At 48.7% G+C, this 15,360-nt stretch overlaps 8 protein-coding genes and 1 non-coding gene across 9 annotated transcripts; 4 read left to right on the top strand and 5 right to left on the bottom strand.

Annotated features, from left to right (window-relative positions):
- Positions 1 to 56: 56 nt before the first annotated feature.
- On the top strand, positions 57 to 1,816 carry VC83_07799 (uncharacterized protein). The gene is made up of 2 exons (XM_024471363.1): positions 57 to 854; positions 904 to 1,816. The coding sequence occupies exons 1-2, from the start codon at positions 216 to 218 to the stop codon at positions 1,546 to 1,548; spliced, it is 1,284 nt and encodes a 427-aa protein (XP_024320975.1). The 5' UTR covers positions 57 to 215; the 3' UTR covers positions 1,549 to 1,816.
- Positions 1,817 to 2,007: 191 nt separating this feature from the next.
- Positions 2,008 to 2,932, bottom strand: LOC1 (60S ribosomal subunit assembly/export protein). Its single transcript, XM_024471362.1, has 2 exons — positions 2,541 to 2,932; positions 2,008 to 2,461 (listed from the first exon to the last, which is right to left on the bottom strand). The coding sequence occupies exons 1-2, from the start codon at positions 2,829 to 2,831 to the stop codon at positions 2,174 to 2,176; spliced, it is 579 nt and encodes a 192-aa protein (XP_024320974.1). The 5' UTR covers positions 2,832 to 2,932; the 3' UTR covers positions 2,008 to 2,173.
- A 115-nt stretch (positions 2,933 to 3,047) lies between these two features.
- On the bottom strand, positions 3,048 to 3,874 carry HIS3 (imidazoleglycerol-phosphate dehydratase). The gene is made up of 2 exons (XM_024471361.1): positions 3,562 to 3,874; positions 3,048 to 3,501 (listed from the first exon to the last, which is right to left on the bottom strand). Exons 1-2 carry the CDS (start codon positions 3,833 to 3,835, stop codon positions 3,089 to 3,091), a joined length of 687 nt encoding a protein of 228 aa, XP_024320982.1. The 5' UTR covers positions 3,836 to 3,874; the 3' UTR covers positions 3,048 to 3,088.
- Positions 3,875 to 4,033: 159 nt separating this feature from the next.
- On the top strand, positions 4,034 to 4,660 carry VC83_07796 (uncharacterized protein). Its single transcript, XM_024471360.1, has 3 exons — positions 4,034 to 4,193; positions 4,251 to 4,333; positions 4,405 to 4,660. Exons 1-3 carry the CDS (start codon positions 4,107 to 4,109, stop codon positions 4,595 to 4,597), a joined length of 363 nt encoding a protein of 120 aa, XP_024320981.1. The 5' UTR covers positions 4,034 to 4,106; the 3' UTR covers positions 4,598 to 4,660.
- On the bottom strand, positions 4,651 to 5,988 carry RFC4 (replication factor C subunit 4). Its single transcript, XM_024471359.1, has 3 exons — positions 5,779 to 5,988; positions 5,511 to 5,731; positions 4,651 to 5,457 (listed from the first exon to the last, which is right to left on the bottom strand). The coding sequence occupies exons 1-3, from the start codon at positions 5,880 to 5,882 to the stop codon at positions 4,709 to 4,711; spliced, it is 1,074 nt and encodes a 357-aa protein (XP_024320980.1). The 5' UTR covers positions 5,883 to 5,988; the 3' UTR covers positions 4,651 to 4,708.
- On the top strand, positions 5,989 to 9,372 carry VC83_07794 (uncharacterized protein). The gene is made up of 2 exons (XM_024471358.1): positions 5,989 to 7,398; positions 7,451 to 9,372. Exons 1-2 carry the CDS (start codon positions 7,198 to 7,200, stop codon positions 8,681 to 8,683), a joined length of 1,434 nt encoding a protein of 477 aa, XP_024320979.1. The 5' UTR covers positions 5,989 to 7,197; the 3' UTR covers positions 8,684 to 9,372.
- Positions 9,373 to 13,533: 4,161 nt separating this feature from the next.
- VC83_07793 lies at positions 13,534 to 13,605 on the bottom strand (the record flags this gene model as incomplete). The annotated part of the gene is made up of 1 exon: positions 13,534 to 13,605. It is a non-coding gene; the product is annotated as a tRNA-Gly (tRNA).
- A 246-nt stretch (positions 13,606 to 13,851) lies between these two features.
- On the top strand, positions 13,852 to 15,357 carry VC83_07792 (uncharacterized protein; the record flags this gene model as incomplete). Its single annotated transcript, XM_024471357.1, has 3 exons — positions 13,852 to 14,217; positions 14,272 to 14,492; positions 14,541 to 15,357. 2 exons carry the CDS (start codon positions 13,852 to 13,854, stop codon positions 14,287 to 14,289), a joined length of 384 nt encoding a protein of 127 aa, XP_024320978.1. The 3' UTR covers positions 14,290 to 14,492; positions 14,541 to 15,357.
- VC83_07791 (uncharacterized protein) lies at positions 14,635 to 14,987 on the bottom strand (the record flags this gene model as incomplete). Its single annotated transcript, XM_024471356.1, has 2 exons — positions 14,635 to 14,842; positions 14,908 to 14,987. The coding sequence occupies 2 exons, from the start codon at positions 14,985 to 14,987 to the stop codon at positions 14,635 to 14,637; spliced, it is 288 nt and encodes a 95-aa protein (XP_024320977.1).
- Positions 15,358 to 15,360: the final 3 nt, after the last annotated feature.

The following is a 15,360-nucleotide window of genomic DNA, read 5'->3' as shown; positions in this document are numbered from 1 at the left end:
CCCTGAGGATCCACAAACGGGACTAGAATCTATTCCGAGATTGATCGCCCTCATAGTGGCGGGTAAAATATCTCCAAGGTTTGTAATTTGTCTTTCTTCTCTAATTTATTTGTATTTGGATATTTATCCAGTTCATTCTTTGTCTAATCGTTGAGGCCTATAATACCCAGCCTAGACCCATACCTGTCAGACTCATAAGCAGCAAGTTATCAAAAATGGAGTGGCTTGGGCATGCCAAGATTGGCTTCGTTACCTCCCCTGAACCTCTCCAGTTTAAGACGAAAGATGGAGAAGAAACAGATTTGCTTCGGATAGTTGAGAAATCGACACCGCCATGCCGATTGAACCCGTGGCTATTCAATGGCCATCTTCAGACAGCCATGACTGTCCTCAAGCCAGAGGGCCCACCCGTTCATTATAAGCGGAAGATTTTTGATGCCGAGGACCCTGCATATGAGGGAAACTTTGCCGTCGATTTTATTGTTCCACCTTTTGAAGGCGCAGAAGAAGGCCTACCTCCCCGAACCATATATTATGACAAACAGGAGCTTCAAGAACTCGAAGCTGGGTCGTTGGACAATCGTCCCATGATTGTTGCTCTTCATGGCCTTTCAGGGGGGTCCTTTGAAATCTATTTACGTCATGTGCTGGCACCTTTGATGGACAGCAAGGGGTGGGAGGCATGCTGCATCAACTCGAGAGGTTGTGCAGGGCATATGATATCGAGCAGCATCCTTTATAATGCGAGAGCAACATGGGATACGCGGCAGGTGGTGAAGTGGCTCAGGCTGAAATATCCGAACAGACCCCTTTTCGGAATAGGGTTCTCACTTGGTGCCAACATCCTTACAAATGTAAGATGCTCCTCAGAACTGATTATGGCATTTCACTAACGCAATGTAGTACATTGGAGAAGAAGGAGAGTTGTGCCAATTGAAGGCGGCTGTTGTGATTTCAAACCCTTGGAATCTCGAACTTGGAAGTATGGCTCTGCAACGAACCTGGATGGGCAAAGAAGTCTACTCCAAAGTGATGGCCGGCAACATGAAGAAATTAGTAGAGCGCCATGCTGAGCAAATTGAAAAGCACACCAATATCAACATGGACCGTGTTAGGAAAGTCACGTATTTGCACGAGTTCGACAGAGAAGTTCAAGGCCCGACATGGGGATACCCAACAGAAGGGGCTTACTACAGAGATGCCTCCTCTGTCGACTCACTTCTGGGAGTTCGCATCCCCCTCCTTGCAATCAACGCCCAAGATGACCCAATCGCCATTGACGAAGCCATCCCATACGAAGAGTTCAAGCAGAACCCGTATACAGTCCTGTGTACCACGTCGTTAGGGGGGCATCTTTCTTGGTTTGAAACCCTCAGCGACGGAGACCGCTGGCACGCCAAACCGGCTGTCAATTTCCTGAACAGCATGGCCCTCGATGTAGATATGGATTCGATGATCCCACGCAAGGTGAATGTCGGCGTGGAGACCGCCAATGGACACTCTCAGTTTACACCTATGCGACGAAAGCTCCACGTCCAGGGAGCATAGGCAAGGCTCAACCCTCAAGAACAATGGGCGGCGGCTCTGCATTCAAACCCCGTGCACGAAGACGTTATACTTAGAGATGGTAGACATGGACCCCCTGTTTAGGGATAATAGATAGGAGGTCCATTTCCAAAACGATAGCATGGAATGGGCTGCGTTAGAGTTGGTTGGTTTGTTTTGCTCCAAGCGCTTTATAACTTTGCATACGGAACTTGGATGTGCATTAGATAGATATAGACGGAGTTTTCAATAATCAATCATAATTGTCAAGTTTCTTTGGGCGCTGGATGCAATCTTTTCGTTATGTTTTTGAAGCTTCGGGAAAGCCAGCTTAACTACACCAATGCAGCGGCTCCCGTGTACTGTGTAGCCATCTGCCAGAGGGCCACCGACACCATGACTCCGAACTTGTACTATAGGCGGATCTCGAGCATTGATATCAACATAAGACAGGTATAATCCAATACAATAAGGCCAATTTTCATATTCTTTGGTATCGGTTTCAGCAATTCAGCTAATCCAGGACAACGCCTATAAGCCCCGCCAACGCCTCCCCACCCATTTTCACAGTGTCCCAACAATGCTATACCCCCACATACATCTTTGCTTCGTCTACCTCGACTTCCGTCTACGCAAAGCTCACGGTCTTCTTCTTGACCTTCAGCGGTTTTGTGCCCAGCCTCTCCATCCTCTCTACGCCCTCCATAGCGTCACCACCCGACTTCTCACGCTTCCGCTTCTTGCGCATACCATCTTTGGTCTCGTCCAACTTCGCCTTTCGGATCTCTATCCGCTTCTCCTGCTCTGCCTTGCGTGCCTCGCGGATCTCCTCCATCTGGCGCGCCTTCATCATCTTCGACTCGATTTGGCCATCCTTGTCGGCATGTACCATCGCCAGGATCGTAAGCATGGATTCCTGCTTCGAATTAGTAACTATATCCCGCATTCCAATTGCCATCTCTCATCTGCAGCAATAAACTCATGGGTCGACGTACCCTATCATCGATGAAAACTTTTCCTTTCTTCCCCGTCTTCGGCTTCTCAACGCCCACCGGCGTAATCATATTCAGAGCCGGGATATTCAGTTCCTTCTCGGTGTACACCCGCCTCTTCTTGAAGCGCGGCTTGCCCGTTCCCTTCGCTGTCTTCGGCGCTTCCTTCTTCTTCTTGCTCACGCCGTCATTCTGGGGCCGCGTCGAGTACTTCGAGTTCGAGATTCCGGAACCGTTGGCGCTGCGCTTCGAAGCGTGCTTGTTCTTCACCGTCGAGGTCTTGGATGGCGCCATTACAACTGTTATCCTGCAATGGGTGCTTGGAGAATGGGGTATCTTATTTTTGGAGCTCCAAGACAGGCGATAAACCGAAATAATTTTGGGTTGGATGAAAATTGGCGGGGCGCGATAAGTTTCCGCTCCGCTCCGCCCTGGCTTCCCATGCTATCAAGCGAGATGGTCTTGGAAGTATATTTCTCAAGATTATTCAGGTACAGATTGCGCATTTACTTGGGAGTTAACTTTTAATTTCTTACTGCTACATAAATAGTTTAAGTGCTCAATGTGCCCTTAGTACTCGGGACTTCCCCTTCCCGTCCTGCAACCTTTGTCGTCGCCGTCCGTAAAGCCACAGCCAGAGCCTTGAACGCACTCTCCGCTCTGTGGTGGTCATTGAAACCCCGCAGGCAATCCACATGGATGGTGATCCTCGCCGCCTGGGCGAAGCTCTCCATGCAGTGGGGAATCATCTCGCAGCTCAGGTCTCCGATCTTCTCGCGCTTGAGACCGAGCTCAATGATGGCGTAGGGCCGGTTCGAGAGGTCGACAACAGCGCGGGATAGGGCCTCGTCAAGAGGGCAGTAGGCGGATCCGAAGCGGGCGACGCCAATGGGTGCGCCGAGAGCTTCTTTAAACATAGAGCCAAGGGCGATGCAGACATCTTCTGCGCTGTGGTGATCATCAACTGTGAAGTTCCGTTAGTTCCCTCCCGCCATGTCTGTACGACGGTGTAATGTAGACTCACTGTGAAGATCACCCTGACACCTGAGTGCCAAACTCCACCCAGCATGCTTCGCCAGCGCATGCAGCATGTGGTCCAAGAATCCAACTCCGGTGTTTATGCTAATCGTCTGGCTCTTCGTGACCTGGCTCGCATGGCCCTCCAGGGACGCAACGAGGCGCTCGTCAATGCCCTCGGGAAAGGCACCCCCATCGATGTTGATGGCCAGCTGGATCTTCGTCTCGTTGGTGTCGCGCGCGAGGACCGCGGCGCGAACCCGTTGTGCTTCAGAGCCCATTGTGAGTGTAGCAATCGAGTTGATTTATTTGACTTTCAATGCCTCATCCCACCAGGCGTTTTTAGCCTAGTCCGCCGCCATTGGTCCTAGATTCCGGAAATCTGGGAAAAACTGTTACGCCGAGCAATGCAAACAGAGCAAACATAGCTGTGGAAATATATTACCAGCTCTGAGCACCCCGCCGAGACAGCTGTTTCGTATGACTTGGGAATATCCTTGGATGCACTCTAAATTAAAGTCGACACCGATGTGAGGCTCGTATAGTCTAATAATGAAGACTCACGGCACTTTGCGAGATGATGAGGCCACTGGCGCCGCTTGGGAAGCTGCGCGGGGAGCTGTTGTCGGTTCGAGCAAGGTACGATCCAGTGGGGTCTCATACAACGGCATGCTGTGCTGGAACTAATACACACAGTGGGGAGTTGGGGCAGCCATACTAGCTGCTACAGGATATAAAATATCACCGATATATCGCGGCCTCACTTTTCAGTTTAAGGTGTACGTTTCTCCGCGGACGAAATACTCTCAGAGATTCTCAAGGCGATTTGCTGATGGTGGATGTGATCTAGGTTTATACAGATGTCCGCGATGATAATGGGAGGCATGCTGGAGGCGGATCGAAGGCTCCGGGAACACGAGGCAAGGATTCGGGTTCAGAAGAAGTTGGGAATCGGACTCGACAAAGCCTCCTGGGAGAAATACGAGCAGGACGTTAGGGCTGAGAAGGCCCGCATAATAGCACGACAGAACGAGGAAAAGTGACATGTATAACATAAAGAGCACGAAGCTCTCAAAAGTTTAATTTATATCAAATACCCTACTCCATGCCTAGCCCCCTTTTGACCATGAACGCCAATGCTATGCCTTTATATTTCATGCCTTTTTCGGCGCAAACAGCTTCGGATCCATATTCAGCTTCGACAGCCTGGCAACACACGCGCTCAGCTGGAGCAAGGTCTGCACGCCCTCTAAAATCTTCATATGCGTGAAGCCAATCTCCTTGATGAACTCAAGTTTCGAGTGCTCACTCAGCGTCGGAATCGTTTTCGTCACCCTGAACATGGTGCTAATGATGTCGTGACTCGAGTATCCCAGGTCCCACAGCTCCTTCAGCGATTCCAGCGCTGCGTCTACCTTCCCCTCATAGCACGACTTGAGCATTGCCTGCACTTTGATTGGGTGTGGCGAATCGACGACCTTGAAGACATTATCTCCGCTCACGAAACCAAAACCCGCCCAGGTTGACTGGCAATTGTTAATCGCCTGCCGCATGTCACCCTCTGCACTGAATACCAGCGCGGCCAATCCATCGTCACTGTATTCTACATTCTCCGCCTCGATAATCTGGAGCAGGCGCTTCACGACTTGTGCATCCGTTAGCCTTGCATAGCGCAAGATGGCGCAACGCGATTGCAGGGGCTCAATGATCTTGTTGGACTGATTGCATGCGAATGCGAAGCGGGTGGTTGAAGAGTAAATCTCCATGGTGCGACGTAGGGCTTGTTGGGCACCAGATGTCATGCTGTCGGCCTCGTCGAGAATGACAAGCTTTTGGCGTCCTTGGGGGAGCGTCACTTTCTTCTGGGCGAAGCCCTTGATACGGTTGCGTACTACATCGATACCTGGAGAAATAGTGTCAGCTTGTTGCCAATGTGCGCCGTTTAAGTGCTGTTACCTCGCTCGTCCGATGCGTTAAGCTCTAATACCGCTTCCTTGTAGGATTCGCCCAATAATTGGCGTGCTAAACAGAGTACTGATGTTGTCTTTCCAATACCAGGCATACCGGATATGATCATGTGGGGCATGTTCCCCTCCCGTGCGATGATCTTGAGGCGCTCGATAGTTTCGACGTTTCCGACAACATCATCAAGGAAAACTGGTCGGTATTTCTCAACCCTATATCCATTAGTCCATGATGGTACAGGTCGAAGCTGCGCTCATACCATGGCAGTTCGTAATTCGTCACCCCCGCCCCATTTGCCTTCAACACCTTCTTCGTGGTCGCAGTTGACGATTCGCCCGTCTCCTCGACAGTCTTTGGCGCCATGCTTGCGAGAGTTTTTAGGCCCAATTCTTGAGCTCCTTGGTCGTTATTGTGGAGTAAGAATATGCTTTTCCAAGGGTTGTGGTTGAGCTTTCGCAAGAGCAGTAGTCGCAAGGCTATGGAACTTATTGGGCTTGGGGCTGGATCTTGAGGTTGACGCGAAGCGCGTCTGCTAGCGTGCCATCAATGCTAAAGTGGTTTCGCTACCACGTGATACATGCCGCATGAAACACCAGCAAAGCAAAGCTTTTTTGTCGATGAAGCTAGCTTTTGCTTGTGTCTTGCGAGTTTAACTTTATCTATATATCATTTGACGATTTGCACGGTGCAAGGTCTCGAGAGCGCGGCCGACGATATTCTACCACGTCGTGCTTTGCAGTATTGGCTTCGAAAGATCATTACAACCCTCACCCAAAATCGGAAATTCGCACTTGATTATGTCAGACCGAGCTAAGCTCAACAACTCTACCACACATTTTTTATTCCCGTGCAACTTCAAAAACTTACCTGCCTCAGAGAGACGATGGTTCGTCTCTGTATCTCCCTGTCCTCCCTAGACATCAAGAGCCTGCAGATATCCGATGTGCGGATCGGTTGCGAAGTTACTATGGGGGTGGCCGCGTCAGCGACGACATACGTAGTGAGCTATGGCTCACAACCTCACGATCCGCAATCCTGGTCCACCACATTTCACACAGAAAACAATGAGACTAAACAGACCGTGTTTACCGCCTGGTCTCTAGTTTCTATCTTATCTATGTTCTAGTTTTCCATTTTGTCTCTTTCATTTCTCCCTATTTCCTTAATTCGATCTAAGACACTCCCGGAACCAAGAGTTCTATTTTATGGTACGACCGACTCATGTCACCACTATACCTATTTTCCCAACATCAAGTAGCTGTGCTATGATTCTTCTTCTTCTTAATTGTTTCAATACGATATACACCTTTGCTTCTTATACCCTGTTCTAACGAACAATCTCGCCGTCGTTTGTAGCCTCCTTTGGCTCTCGTGGAATTTGTTGTCTTGCCACAACTTATCATAACACTACACCACATTCAAAGTCGGATACTAAGCGCTACTCAGTCTTGAACCCGTGGGCCCATCGACAAAGGCACATTGCCGTCTGGGAAACCCTTTCAACGGGCCTGCTAAACTCTGGCCCAACTCCGCCACGCTGCCTCGTTGGCAGTGCACAAGTCATTCTAGCACCAGCTAGCGCAAGTCTGCCAAGTTTATACTTCTAATATACATATACCGCCTGTTCCTCTCCTAGTCTGGACGTTGTTACTTCAGTCATTCTTTGGATTTTTGCATTATGAAGTGCACATTCGCTTTGGGGCTCACAGCTGCATTCCTGTCTCCCTTGATCGATGCCGCCGCCTTACAAAATAAAAATGATAGGCCGCCAAGAGCTGTCGGCTTGCCTATCAAGAGGGAACCCGCTGTAGATCCGATAGAGGCGGATAGAACTCGAATGCGTAAAAGAAATACGTTAGAGACAACACTAGATAATCTGGTATGTCAATTTTGCCGTCGTGGATAATCAATAATGGCTAATGTTCTTCTAGCAATCGTTATATTTTGCCAACATCACACTCGGAACACCTGCTCAACACCTTCGGGTTCATATCGACACTGGGAGCAGTGATCTATGGGTAAATTCTGCGGGCTCAAAGATATGTACCGGCACGGATACAGTTCCTGGCGAGTGTGAAGAATCAGGCACCTATTCGGCAAACTCGTCTTCTACATATAAATATGTCAGGAGCAACTTCAACATTACTTATATGGATGGATCGGGAGCAGCAGGCGACTATGTATCAGACATGATGATGATAGCCAACGCCGAAATAAAAGACTTGCAGTTCGGCGTTGGTTACCAGAGCACTTCGGCTGAGGCTGTTCTAGGCCTTGGCTACGTGTCCAACGAGGTTCAAGTTGCCAATCTTGGCCTGAAGGCGTATAACAACGTCCCCGCAGCTCTAGCTGCTCAAGGCACTATATCATCGAATGCCTACAGCCTCTGGCTCAACGACCTCGATTCTCATTCCGGCAACGTCCTATTTGGTGGCGTTGACACCGAGCGCTTCACTGGTACCCTCGAGACACTCCCGGTTCAGAAAACCAGCGCTGGCTACAGGGACTTCCTCATTACTCTAACAAGCCTCTCAATGGGAGGTAAGACCCTTATTGAGAAGCAGGCCCAAGCCGTCCTCCTCGACAGCGGCTCCTCTCTCACCTACCTGCCGAACGCCATGACGAACGCCATCTACGAGGCCATCGGCGCACAGTACGACTCAACACAAGGTGCAGCCTTCGTCCCCTGCTCGATGAGGTCCATCAACGAGACTCTTGACTTCACATTCACCTCCCCCACCATATCCGTCCCCCTAGACGAACTCGTTCTGGATATCCCAAAAGCAAACAACCAAACGGCGGTACTCCCAAGTGGTGAGCCAGCTTGCCTCTTCGGCATTGCGCCCTCCGGCGTCACCGTGCCCGTCTTGGGTGACACGTTCCTCCGGAGCGCATACGTCGTGTATGACTTGGGGAACAATGAGATCTCATTAGCGCAGACGAAGCTCAATGCGACTAAGAGCAATATCGTTGAGCTGAGTGCTGGGAAAGATGCCGCGGGTATCGCGACTGCTGTTGCGAACCCAGTGGCTGCCACGGCTGGCGTGGGGAAGAGTGGTCAGGACAAGAGTAGTGATGCGAGCGCCGCGAGTAAGAGTATGAGAGTTTCGCTGGCGACTGCTGGGCTCTGTGGGGTTGCAACCGTGTTCACCGGACTCATGTAGAAGGGGGGTACTAGATGGATATTAGCGATTGGAATTGTGGGCGTATTGTTTTAAGAGGAGTATTGTATTTGCGGCGCATCTGTCATTGGTGGAATGGAGTGATTTAGTGGTATAAAACTATCGTTGCCATCGATGGGTCCGTGTTTGATTCACGGCTGATGCATTCATATATCCAACAACTCTAGTAACAAGGGGTTATGTGTGTTTTGTCTCGTCTCTATTTTGAAATACAACACCTACAACTATTTTCTCAAATTGACAAATTGCTCACAACTTTTCCCCCTAGACCCTCAGGGCTCTACTTCCAGTCAATTACGCATTATAACTCCCATCTCCATCCATTCCTGCTCCTTTCGAGCATCCCTAGGTGGTGATGGAGGCCTCAACTACCTAACGGCCGGATCTAGGCCCCTAAGACGTGTAAGGATGCCTGTCCCTCAGTGACGGAAAGGATCTGAGTCGGACAGGTTACGGTCACATGATACGAGTTAAGGCAGGTTAGTGTTGAGGCAAAGAGAATGGGAGCTTTTCCCCAGTGCAATCGTCAGGCTCCCCGATTGGCGCTTGGCGTGAGCAGATTGCCTCGGAACTCCGGCGCATTGGGTTTCAGGCCCAAACCCTTCTGTTACTCGGGGCATTTGGGTAGGCCCTCCGAAAAGACATAAATAATACGTAGGCTCCGTAGGTAGTGTAGTAATTCAATTGATCTATTCATTCTATATACTGTAGTCTATTGCCGAGTTTTCCTGCCCGTTGCGCAAAAGCCCAAAGGTCCGGTCACCAAACACACCGCACGATTTGCGCGCGGTCGCAATATTTCGGGCCTTCCATCAACAGTTAGCCGAGTCGGACCCGTTTCGGGTACTAAGGGGATTGACCCAATGGGGTTCCTCTCTTCATCTTTTTTGTATCCTTCATAGTAGACCTATAGGATAGCATCCGTTTAGCCTCCGACTTGCACTCTCATATGCTATTACCGTGAGCTGGGTGCCCTGTGTCCTTACATTATACAAAAAAGATCACGCCTGCCGGGGACGGCCGTACTTCAATAATATCCCACACCAGAACGACTCGGGAGAACTACCATTACGACATCGACCGCGACTCGGTGACGTTTCGGAGGAGAGACCTGACGACTTCAAATAGCTGTGATTCCAGAGATCTCACGGACAGCCAGTGGATCAGGGTTTGATTCTTCAGAACAAGCTGGTAAAGTCGCCGACGCGTTGGCGCCAAATAGGATACGAGATCCTTAAGAACCCCCTCCTAGCACAGAGGAAATTGTGGACAAGAGTGTTGATAGCTACGAGCTACCGGAAGTCAAGCTCTTTCGTATTGATACCGATACACACCCGAGGCAATATGTCGAGAAAGCCAACATCAAACACAAACACACCCCAAGACAACGACGGTCAACTGCCTATGACTACCAGACAAACCACTGCTGCAGCTATGACCGCTGTGCCATCCGAAGACATCCTGAGTCGAATGGCCCACCTCGAAGCACAGATACAGGAGGTTAAGGATCTACTAGTTACCCTGAAACCAGATCAGAATCCTGTCCACACCGCCATGTCATACTGACATTCGTTGCACTCAGTTTGCTATCAAACTCAAGAGCAAACTTAGAAATCTCCTCCTCAAACCTACAAGTCACTATACATATTTTGGCTTATCACACCAACAACAAGAGCAATACTACTCAACAATTGCTACAACCATCTATGATTCATTACACGTCATCGCTCCTTAGTTACTGGGCCGATATTACCACATAGCATATCTCTACAACCCTCTATGATTCATTACATGACATCACTCATACTACCACATGACATATCTCTACCAACTAGAGGCCTAGGAGCATGAACGATAGCTCTAAAAGCTCCTACGAACCTCTATGATTCATTACATGTCATCGCTCTTTAGTTACCCACAAGATTGGTTAAGTTATGACATAATTTGTCTATGACATAATTTGTCTATGACATAATTTGTCTATGACATAATTTGTCTATAGGGGTACTCTGACCTTGGACCTCCTTTTACTTCCTATAGGCTACGAACCTAAGAGATGGTTCTATGGGATTCTCTTACGTCGACTACAGTTACCAAGCCTGGTAAGTCATGGAAAGTCATGGAAAATGAGAGAACTACACTCCTTTAGCATAAATAGGATTGCCCTTTCCTTAAGAAAGGGCAAGCAGACAATACAGTAAATCGACTATCACATACTTCCACGTCTTTTCCAAGCTTCCAAGCATTCATCTTGTTACTCCTTGTTTCTGAAAAGTCAGTGAGGTGTTAACCTCTGACTTACCCCTGAGTTCCCAGACTCAACATTTGTTGCAACTTGTCTGAACCACTTCACTACATCACACACCTGATTGCTGCGTTGTGGAATAGTCTAAGCTACGACCCTTTGGCTCTGTTTTCTAAGACAGTGTGTTGTCTTAGTAAATTCATCCCTTCCTTGGGTGGCTAGATTCTCACATCTGGTGCACCCACCATTACAGAAGGGATGATTTTACTAAGACAACACACTGTCTTAGGAAACAGAGCCAAAGGGTTGTAGCTTAGACTATTCCACAACGCAGCAATCAGGTGTATGATGTGGTGAAGTGGTTTAGACAAGTTGCAACAAATGTTGAGTCTGAGAACTCAGGGGTAAGTCAGAGGTTAGCACCTCACTGACTTTTCAAAAACAGAGAATAACAAGATCAATGCTTGGAAGCTTGGAAAAGACGTAGAAGTATGTGCCAGTCGATTTACTGTATTGCTTGCTTGCCCTTTCTTAAGGAAAGGGCAATCCTATTTATGCCAAAGGAGTGTAGTTCTCTCATTTTCCATGACTTTCCATGACTAACCAGGCTTGGTAAATGTATTAGAAATCAAGTGCGACCCACAACTAGCTTGCTAATCATGTAGTGAACGTAAGAGAATCCCATAGAACCATCTCTTGGGTTCCTAGCCTATAGGAAGTGAAAAGAAGGTATAACTTAACCAATCTTGTGGGTAACTAAGGAGCGATGACGTGTAATGAATCATAGAGGGTTGTAGAAGCTTCTCGAGCTATCGTTCATGTTTCTAGGCCTCTAGTTGGTAGAGATATGCCATGTGGTAGTATTGGCCCACCCCCTTAAGGAGGAGATTTTCTTAATAACTTGTTCAATGAGTGTCCAAATGATATGCCGTGATGTATGTAGCATAAACAGATGTAGTAGAAGAGTTTGCAGCAATCGTTGAGTAGTATTGCTTCTGTTGTTGGTGTGATAAGCCAAGATATGTATGTTGACTTGTAGGTTTGAGGAGGAGATTTCTAAGTTTGCTCTTGAGTTTGATAGAAAACTGAGTGCAACGAATGTCAGTATGACATGGACCTTCTGCACACCGTCATGAGCCAGTTATGGCTGGCCGAACAGTCCAAGGGCCAAATTACAGTGGTGGCCTGGTCTCATCAACACTCACCAGCCATGCAGCAGAACAGTCAATTTCAACGTTTACGGATAGCCTCAATTTACAATCTACAGACACAAACCCATCTTTTTCAACCCTCCATTCCAACCGTAGGAATTTTTACCAATTGGTCTTACTTCGGCCGCCATTCCAGGACCGCTCCTGGCTCCATCCACATTACGGGTGGTCCGAGCGCCTTTCGGGGTTTCCGGACCGTCCCGGGACCACTCCAAATTTATGTGGCGCGCCGGTAAGGTAGGCTCGAATCACACGTCCCCATGTCGACATCCCACTCTTTTCAAGGCAACCGAGCTCTAGAATATTGCTGCTTTTCCAGGACTCAAGAAAAGGGAATCAGGAAATGGTAAATTAGCATTGGAGGTCCTCTATACAAGCTAGCATCGATGGATTAATACCACTACAGTCAACTCCCGTTAATTCGATACAATTGGTGACACGTCACGGTTCACCAAGGCATAGGGAGCCAGTTGGGTATTATGAATTAAACTCAATCTAGAGAAGAAAGGAAAGAGAAGAGGAGGACTCGAGAAGTGGCTCAATCTATATACAGCTAGGTTGTTGTAGAGTGAATTCTCTTTAGCGAGACCAGTTCTGAGAATTCACTCCACAACTGAAAACTTTGCTCCAACCCCGGAAAACTCCCCACACCCCTGAACCCCCACTCAAGCTGCAAGGCGCACTTGATATTGTAACAGGTGACACGTGTAAATATCGTTATATTGAAATGCCAAGTATTATGTAATCCACCTATCTAATGTCTCCTAAACCAAGGAATTAAGCTGAATTGCCTCAATTTCGCCCTCTAAATGCTCTAATGCCCTGAGGTGATTGGCTTGGAGAGCATCCTGACACAAAGCCACTGCGGCTATCAATTTGTCGCTAAAAGTCGTAGAGAATTTGTTCAATTTGAGGCCATTGGCCAGTTCGATTTCATTGTCTAATTGTTGTCGAGTTGTCAAGATGTTTAAAGTGGTTACTAAGGCTATCTGATATTGTCGATTGACTGAGCCTATGATTGAATTCGTGAAGAAACCAGTTGATGCAGGCTTTCTAGGAGGGTTTCGGGTGCTGTTTGTGTGCCTAATGTTGAAGGGCACGGCGCTGTTCAAGTGTAATCGTGTGTTTTTGAGACATAATAGAGTTGGATAAGTCGATAATTAAAGGTCAGAAGGTCAATATCGCAAATATCGAGAATTGAGTGCGAAAATCAATTGGTGCTGAAAAAAATATCGACTCAGCGGTGTTATCGACTAATCCGACATCGTCTTGGCGAGAGTGGACTGTAAACCACTAATGTTCGTTTATTTAGCGCATCCGCATTGCGGAGACAGGCAAAAAAAATCTCAACCGCTTGTAATGAGGTTGTACAGTAATGCATCAGCCGTGAATCGAACACGGGGCCCATCGATGGCAACGATGGATTTTACCACTAAACCACTGATGCCGGATTACTGTTAACCAATAACCGTATTCCGTTCTATGTTAGCGGGCCCGGCTGCTTTAACCACCACAACTTTCGGTTTTCGCGACTGCGCAAAAGCAGCTTCCCGTTTCTTGTTTCTCGTTCCCTATTTCTGCATCATCCAACACAACATTCCGTTTCTGGTTTCCAGATCCTGGACTGTTGGGCGTCCCCAGTGGGTTTCCGATTCTAGGATTCAGCTTTCCGTGCGCACGACGCTGTGGACATCATGTCGGCGCATGGCCCACCCGCAGTTTGGTGTCCAGACACACCTGCTCCTTCTCTTCCCTTCATTCTCCCGACTTCCCTTTCGTCTTTCCTGTTATTTTCGTTCTCATCTTACCTCTCATATTTCCTTATACTTGAGAATTTTCTTGGTGATTTTGCTTTGTTACGCGTCACTTCTTTACTTGTCTCTCAGGCCCCTCGATCTTTGAAGAGAACAGTGGTTATGAAGCTCTCAAAGGATGAACTACTCGCAAATATCGAGCAGCAAGGATCAACAAAGAAACGTCCACCAAAGGTTGCCCCTCCACCAAAGGTTGCCCCTCCACCAAAGGTTGCCCCTCCACCAAAGGTTGCCCCTCCAACAAGAGTAGGATTCCGTCCCTTCAAGTAAGTGCGAAGAGTCGCTAACGAAGAGTAAAAGGTTTGCATTGCGTATTGACCAGCCAGCGCTGGTCCCAAGCGCGGGTTGCATGAAGAGCTCCTTCAAGATGTTAGCAATCGAGCATGAAGGGATTCTAGGCCCGCGTCTCTCCCTCAACACCTTATGCCCATACGTTACACGCCTCGCAACAGCGTACAAGCATGAACACGATATTGAGATTTCACAGAGAGTAGTGAAGGACGTGAAAGATGTAAAATGATGTTTGTTGATGTCCTTCTACAGTATCAAAGAAGCTAATACGAGGATAGTGGATTCAAACAGACTTGAAAAACTTGCTAGGGCTTAGCAGCAAGGCCCCCTCATCTCCTCAACACTCTCCCCCTCCCTCGCATCCCGGCCACTCTAGTTGAAACCCCTATCCTTCGCCGCCGCAAACGCAATCGCCGCATCCCGATCCACGGCGTTCGTCCTGTCCGCCTCCCCCTTCCCACCTGCACCGGCGGCCCAGACGTCCCAGTCGGCGCGCGATTTGTCGAGGACCCGCGTAGCGTCCGCGGTGGTGCGGATGGCGTCTAGGGAGTCAACGAGGACGTCCAGCGTGCCGGTTACGCTGGGGGCTTGGTGCCGACGATGGCAGCGGTTTGGGAGGAGTCGCGTATTAGGGCTGTGACGGACCAGGAGCGGGAGAGGAGGAGGGGGAGGAGTTGGAGGGCGATTTTGCCGTGCGCGCCGAGGAAGAGGATGTGTGGTGGCATTGCGGGTTCGGTGGGGTTGGTTGGGTTGTTGGGGCTGTTTGAGCTGGAGTGATTGTAGGTTGTACTGTGGGTTAATGGGAGAGGGAGGAGGAGGAAGTAGTTAAATCGAGGGGATCGATCGTCATTGCCTCACAGGCTTATTTATCACTTGTTGGAGCAGCTTAGGTCATGCATCCAGGGTGGCATCATTGATCAGATCTTATCAGCTCTACTGGCTGCTACCTGCAGTACGCAATTCATGCCGAGGTTAGACAACACCCAGGTATATACAGTAGCTATTTTGTTCCGTCCAATGGCAAGATAGAGATGGCTTTTTGGGCACTTATTGCCTGTACGAACGCTTTCCACTCAAGATACAATTTTAAACAGCAAA

The sequence above is a fragment of the Pseudogymnoascus destructans genome (genome assembly GCF_001641265.1).
Source record: "Pseudogymnoascus destructans isolate 20631-21 unplaced genomic scaffold scaffold_22, whole genome shotgun sequence".
NCBI classification, from domain to species: Eukaryota; Fungi; Ascomycota; class Leotiomycetes; order Thelebolales; family Thelebolaceae; genus Pseudogymnoascus; species Pseudogymnoascus destructans.
This window is presented reverse-complemented; position numbering and strand designations above follow the sequence as displayed.

Coding starts and splice junctions, on each gene's coding strand:
- VC83_07799 (XM_024471363.1), top strand. CDS start 216: ATGGAGTGGCTTGGGCATGCCAAGATTGGCTTCGTTACCTCCCCTGAA. Junction 855..903: donor GTGCCAACATCCTTACAAAT/GTAAGATGCTCC, acceptor AACGCAATGTAG/TACATTGGAGAAGAAGGAGA.
- LOC1 (XM_024471362.1), bottom strand. CDS start 2,831: ATGGCGCCATCCAAGACCTCGACGGTGAAGAACAAGCACGCTTCGAAG. Junction 2,462..2,540: donor AAGTTTTCATCGATGATAGG/GTACGTCGACCC, acceptor AATTCGAAGCAG/GAATCCATGCTTACGATCCT.
- HIS3 (XM_024471361.1), bottom strand. CDS start 3,835: ATGGGCTCTGAAGCACAACGGGTTCGCGCCGCGGTCCTCGCGCGCGAC. Junction 3,502..3,561: donor GTGTCAGGGTGATCTTCACA/GTGAGTCTACAT, acceptor GGAACTTCACAG/TTGATGATCACCACAGCGCA.
- VC83_07796 (XM_024471360.1), top strand. CDS start 4,107: ATGAAGACTCACGGCACTTTGCGAGATGATGAGGCCACTGGCGCCGCT. Junction 4,194..4,250: donor CTGTTGTCGGTTCGAGCAAG/GTACGATCCAGT, acceptor TAATACACACAG/TGGGGAGTTGGGGCAGCCAT. Junction 4,334..4,404: donor CTCACTTTTCAGTTTAAGGT/GTACGTTTCTCC, acceptor GATGTGATCTAG/GTTTATACAGATGTCCGCGA.
- RFC4 (XM_024471359.1), bottom strand. CDS start 5,882: ATGGCGCCAAAGACTGTCGAGGAGACGGGCGAATCGTCAACTGCGACC. Junction 5,732..5,778: donor ACGAATTACGAACTGCCATG/GTATGAGCGCAG, acceptor TAATGGATATAG/GGTTGAGAAATACCGACCAG. Junction 5,458..5,510: donor TAACGCATCGGACGAGCGAG/GTAACAGCACTT, acceptor CTATTTCTCCAG/GTATCGATGTAGTACGCAAC.
- VC83_07794 (XM_024471358.1), top strand. CDS start 7,198: ATGAAGTGCACATTCGCTTTGGGGCTCACAGCTGCATTCCTGTCTCCC. Junction 7,399..7,450: donor AGACAACACTAGATAATCTG/GTATGTCAATTT, acceptor ATGTTCTTCTAG/CAATCGTTATATTTTGCCAA.